Raw genomic sequence first — 6,101 nt, 5'->3', positions numbered from 1 at the left:
CTATTTTTCCATGACACCAGCACCTTAGAGAATGCCATGCAACAGACTTACATATTATGTATTTTGTTCATTGTTTATCTGTCCCTTGCTTAATTTCAAATTCCCCAGGGGCAGGGATCCTTGGCTGTTTTGCTTGAGTAAGGTATCTCAAGGATCTACAACAGCAGCAGGCACATAGTAGGTACTCCAATAAATATTTCTTGAGTGAAAGAATCAATTCGCACCACAATATTATCAAACGCACAATTATCTTTCTTTTTCAGACAATAAAGCTGAAACTTAGACAATATACATAATGTATTAAAGGTCACACTACTTGTAATGGAATAACTTGGATTCCAATCCAAGCCTTCTCCCTAAAGCTTACACCCACTACTCCACACCCACTGGTGTTTGTCAGCATTGGTTGAGGGAGAGGAAGTTTCTGAAATGAAGGAGGGAATAGGAAGGTGGAGAAGGGGCTAGAAATAAATCTCTGTGCGCCGAGCTAAGCAGTTTAAACTACATTCCATAGCAGAAGCTCTGAATTGAACAGTGACATAATTAAATCTGCATCTTAGAAAGATAATTCAAAGATTTGCCAACTGGAAAAGCGAAAGCCAACAAAATGCTAGTGGAAAGAAACACTACATTTAATGGAACAAAATGCAACTCTAAAATCTCCACAGCTAAGACGACTTCCCTCTCTACTAATTCATTAATAGGTAGTTCTTTCACTCCAGTTCTCACTTAGAAAAAGTCCAACACAGCATAAGTAGTTGTGAACTTACACTTTATTCATATATATTAGATATTGATAATCTTAACAAATGAGTTACTTTCCATTTGGGTACAGTCACAGTTGTCAGCAATATTTGGAAGCACCAGGCATGAAATCTCCTGAGATGCTATGTTTTCATCAGGGTCACCTGACACATTCAAGTTCTGTCTGACATGCCATTAAAGCAGTGGCTCAGATTGCAGGCATATTTTCAAACAGGCAGTAACTGGATAGTATCACTTCACTTATAAGTGTTCATTGTATCATCAAGTGAAATAAACACACAACCCACAGGATCTTGCTTAGGTTGGCTGCCTAGTTGGCCCCTGAGATAAAGCCTTGTAATCACATAGCCTTGCCTTATTAGTCAGAAAACAAAGGATTAAGTGAGACAGTCACAGGATATAGGAATTATAAATAATACATATATTAATAGATATTCATTTTCATTACACAAAAGTTGCTATTATAAATACTTATTTGATTGATGAGTCTAAAAATATATTCCCCATATAAATAATGTTAAATATTAATAAATAGATTTAGATTTAAAATTCAAATATTGCAGGCAGGACAACCATTATTGGGATGCTCTTCGACCTCGAAACAGCATCTGACTCCTTTTTCGCTTCCCTGTTTTAGCTGCTGGCGACAGTTCAGCCATCACTTGGATGAGTTCATGTATAGCTTTGCGTTGGACATTCAAGTCAGTTACCTATTGGGAAAGGAAAGAACAAAATTAATTTCAGGCATATAAGCCATCAGGATATTCTGTTAATGGCATGATGGTCAGTGAAAATAAAAGTATTCCTTTAAAAAAATGGACCGTATTACCCTAATATACAATATTTACTTCTTCAGCAGTTGAATCTAAAAATTACAATTACATTGCTAGTTGTGCTGTAATGTGGTGGAGTCCGTCACATATCTTTAAATCTACTTCTATAGAATTCTTGAAATTATATAGTGAAAAGACTCCTGGTGTGGAGTCAACATAAAAAGGTGGGTTTGAATCTCATGCATGCAATAATTCTGACCTTGAGCCAGCTACTTAACCTCTCTGAACTTCTATTTTCTCATCTAAAGGAGGATGAGACTGTTTCTATGACCTGTCTGTCATCAATCTACCAATTATATCACTTTATACATTAGTCTCTCCTGTATGCATCAAATGAGTAACTATAGGTCAATGATTCTCACTGTTGTGCATAGCAGATTAACCCGGAAACCTGTTAAAGACCTCAGAGATCCAGGTGCATGAAGTGGAAGGACTGTGCCCTGTGCATTAACTAAGCTCCCCAGGTGATTCTGACATCCACCTAAGTTTGAGAACCACTGATCTAGGTTAGGTACCCTAGAAAACAACAAATCCAAAACGAGTGAAAACTAATTTTTAATTTCTCCCAGATTAGGTCTGTCTCTCAATTTCCATAATAGGTTTTAAAATAAACACCCCCAATCATATTTATATATGGCTTACTGATATATAAAGTTTAAAATTAGGAATTGCAACAACTTTTCCAGTACCCTGCCTTCTAGGCAAGCAAATTGAACTACTTGCATTTCCTCACTCTAACCAATAGGGCCATTTAGGTGATGCTTCAAAAAATGTGGACCATTTACTTTCCTCTTGGCTCTGCCATTACATTTTTTCTAATCTTGGGAACACTATGGCTACCTCGCCACATTTCTGAGGATGGCTGGGGGATTACAGCTAAAGACTAATTGTCAAAGGGCATAATGCCTAAAATAGCTTAGCAACTGAGCCAAAGAGAATAATAATTAATAGAGCTCACTCAAGATTGCCCATCAAGAAACAGGAGGTTTGTAGCTTCCAGAAGGAAGAAACCAACAGATTTTTTTTCACTTTTTTAAGGCCCAGTTGCTGCAAAGTAAAAAAAGTTTCCTACAAGCTGTGTGTTTGCAAGTGACAGATTTTACTTTCCAATGTTCAAATCATCACCAAGTAACTAAGAGACTTATCCAGGACTGAACAGTAAGCCAGGGGCACCACTGGGTTAGAAACAAGTGCTGAGTGTCTAGTTTATAACCAAAGGAGACCTGTTGCCATGTCTCTCCTTTCTGTTTCTGGGGGCTTACATGAGAGGAGTGAGAGGCAGGCCCAGCAATAGTGAAAGCTGAGCACAAATCGTAAGAACACAAATGCTAGCTTGAAGACCCTGGTGCCTCTCATTTGAGCCCATTTATGTCAAAGTCAGCCCCAAAGGAATCTAGAGGCCTTTGTCTTCTAGATAAAATTTTGAAAAACGTGATTTGTCTTTATGCCTCAATGTTATCTTTCTGTTTATAGAAGCCATAACTTAAAGATACAAGTTCATGAGGTAAGACTTAGGAGTCTAAGGAGTTCTCCAGCTGAGATATTCTGAAAGTCGATAGAGAGTTGATAGAACAATCTTTTCATAAGGTATAAATTCTATCTATTTTTCCCTAAAAACAAACAAACAGCAACCATTCTTGCTTCTAATTGGGCAGTACAATCTGATAGGTTGGCTAGAGACTTGCATTGGGGTGTCCCCAGTACCTATTCAAAGACTGTAGCTTTCTTCTATCTCATTCTCATTTTTATTCTTTGCATTGTAGAGTTTTGGAGCAAAGAAGGTCATCAAACTTATGCAGTGAACCTAACAGTTTCCTTTTAAGATGAGGAAACTGAGCCCCAGCCAACCATGTGATTCATCACAGTTCCTTGGTGGCTGAGTTGGGAGGAGAACACACATCTTCTCAGCTCCTCCCACTGCTCTTTCCATTAAGACAGACAGCCTCTCATTCAGATGAAGAGAATTTCCATCATACGAGCAAGGGACAATGAGAGAATTGCTTCTCAGTACTCCCCGCTACTTCCTCACCTACTTCCTCTTCACTGGATTTGTCAATTCACCTGTCTTTACGCAATAGTTACAATACCAGCATTTTTCTACATTACATACTTCAGCGATTCTCATACTGGCTTTGCAAAGTCACCCAAACACGAACGGAATTAGTAAGGAAGAGTTTCAGCCATGGGGTGAGTTCATAGCTTTGGCAACTGTTAAATAGCTAATGTCTACTTTCTGGAGAATAAATGCTTTGCAAGACCCTCGGCAATGAAACCAAAGAAAGAATTTAAATAGCCTCACCGAATAATTAGTCAGCTTTTCGAAGTCATCCCGTTTCTTTTTGTTGCTATTGAAAAACTTGACATTCATGTCTTCCTTGATGGTCTCCACACTCTTTTGGATGCTCTGGTCATCTTTAAAGTTTTTAAAAAGTTTGAAGTAAAAGGAAACAATTTGGCTCTGCATTATTTTTCTGTCACTCTCCTTGGAAGGAAAGAACACAAACAGAGGATGATATGAATTTATCCATCAGAAAGCAAGCAACAGGAAAATTAGCCAAATGGGAATATTCAGCTTACCTCTTTCCAATTCTTCAAAATGCCTAAGAAAAGAGTTCCATTATTCGCTACATCTGAATCACCTGCATTCTGAAAAAAAAAGAAAAAATTGATTTACAATTAGCCCATAAATTGCCTTAAAAATATATTTCAAGATTCATTGAACTCAGATGTGACAATATTCACTGATTTCCTTTTCAACTCTTCTGCTTAGTTCTAACAATAAGTATTCACAAAAGGCTTATGTGAGATATAGCCAAAAACTATTATGCTCTTTTAGCTTTTTTATTTCCCAATATAACCATTAAATTGCAATGTCACAAATGAGCTCAACAAAGCTGATGATACTCCAAAGGTCCCAAAAACTATAGTAAGCTAAAGAAAGTATTTTCAAGCTAGGCTAAAAAATACAAAAACAAAAACAAAAAACAGCAAAGCCACCCCACTATAAAATACTGCCCCCCAATGGTACAGGTTTCTATTACATCTACTATGCCTTCCTGTAGGGTATTATTATGCGAGCTTTAAAAGATAGTTCCAAACGTGTGCGTGTGTGTGTGTGTGTGTGTGTGTGTGATTTGATTTTGTGTTTAAGAATAAAATCAACTGTGAATGTCTGAATATTATGACAGCTATAATTATAATAGCTGCTTTAAACAAATAATGAAATATTTAAAATGTAAAAACTTTTCATTAACCATCAATAAAATTTTAAAAGAAATTCAAAAAATTTCACTTAAAATTTTTAAACATTCCTTAGCCAGAATCATAATTCCTACAAAATCCCAGTGAGCAACGAAGATCAGGAATAATTCACAAGTAATATAGATAGAGAAGCAGAATGTTGAAATCACTTTTTGGAGAAAATCACCTATCAGTTATTTTTTTAAGCCAAAGCTTTAAGGACCTTTTTTTACTTTAATTTGTAAACGTTTCCTATTACCTTTTTAATGCTAATCTTGACCTTAGAGTCTGAGAAGTCAAAAACTAATAGCCAATCATTTTTTTCAATATGCATACACCTTGACTATCACAGCTGAATGAGTTCTCACCACAAAATTATTAACATCATTATGCCTCATACCCGTATTATGCCCATCTTTTGGAAAATTAATAAATCCCTTTTAAGTCTCTATACAAATTGAGCAGAAGGTTAAAACAATATCTAGATTATTTAGTCAAGAAACTCATCTAGTCAATAATTAACAAAATAACACCAAATCTCAAAATGACTGCCTACAAGAGATGACAGCCTACCAGAGACGCTATGGCAAGTCAATATTCAGTCATTTTCAACCACAAACAAGTACTATTAAAAAGTCATACTTACAAAATATTTCTTAAGGTTTTCTGCTTCTTTTACATATGGGTCCTGGCAGTAACAGCCAAGAGAACCCAAAACGATGCAGAGCTGAAAAGCCAAGATATAACTTGTATATTTCATCGTTTCGGAGAGAGTTAAGCCAAAGAAATTGAAATCAGTAGTTCTTGTATCAAGTTGATCGGGTCCAAAGGACTTAACTGATCTTTCTCTTCTAACAGCTGATCTTCAGATGATCAGAACAATGTGCTGCACCTCCTTTGGCTGCTGGTATTTATACCTAATTGAAGTCTCCTCAGGATTACGTATTTTCACAAGTTTTTTAAGATGAGATGGTGACAGATAGGCAGGGATGCTAGTTTGTATTAATAACTAAGGTTTTGTGGCATTTGGGTGTTGTAGTTAGAGTTTCCTTTAGACTACTTGGGTCCTTTGACGATGAGACAGCCCCATTATGCCCACCTGTGCCATTCTGGTGGGATTCTTTGAAGGCACTTTTACTTCACACCATTCAAGGACTGGAAATTTTTTTGCACCTCCCCCCTTCGCCCTGGTAAAATGTTGACTCTTCGTTCACAAAGCACATTGATCATTTGCTTGTGGTTGGGAACAAGTGAAAAAGGAAA

The 6,101-nt window shown here is 36.7% G+C and overlaps 1 protein-coding gene across 1 annotated transcript; it reads right to left on the bottom strand.

The window, feature by feature from the left end:
* Positions 1-755: 755 nt before the first annotated feature.
* IFNG (interferon gamma) lies at positions 756-5,726 on the bottom strand. Its single transcript, XM_003259772.3, has 4 exons — positions 5,485-5,726; positions 4,176-4,244; positions 3,898-4,080; positions 756-1,475 (listed from the first exon to the last, which is right to left on the bottom strand). Exons 1-4 carry the CDS (start codon positions 5,596-5,598, stop codon positions 1,341-1,343), a joined length of 501 nt encoding a protein of 166 aa, XP_003259820.1. The 5' UTR covers positions 5,599-5,726; the 3' UTR covers positions 756-1,340.
* Positions 5,727-6,101: the final 375 nt, after the last annotated feature.

The sequence above is a fragment of the Nomascus leucogenys genome, chromosome 10 (genome assembly GCF_006542625.1).
Source record: "Nomascus leucogenys isolate Asia chromosome 10, Asia_NLE_v1, whole genome shotgun sequence".
NCBI classification, from domain to species: Eukaryota; Metazoa; Chordata; class Mammalia; order Primates; family Hylobatidae; genus Nomascus; species Nomascus leucogenys.
This window is presented reverse-complemented; position numbering and strand designations above follow the sequence as displayed.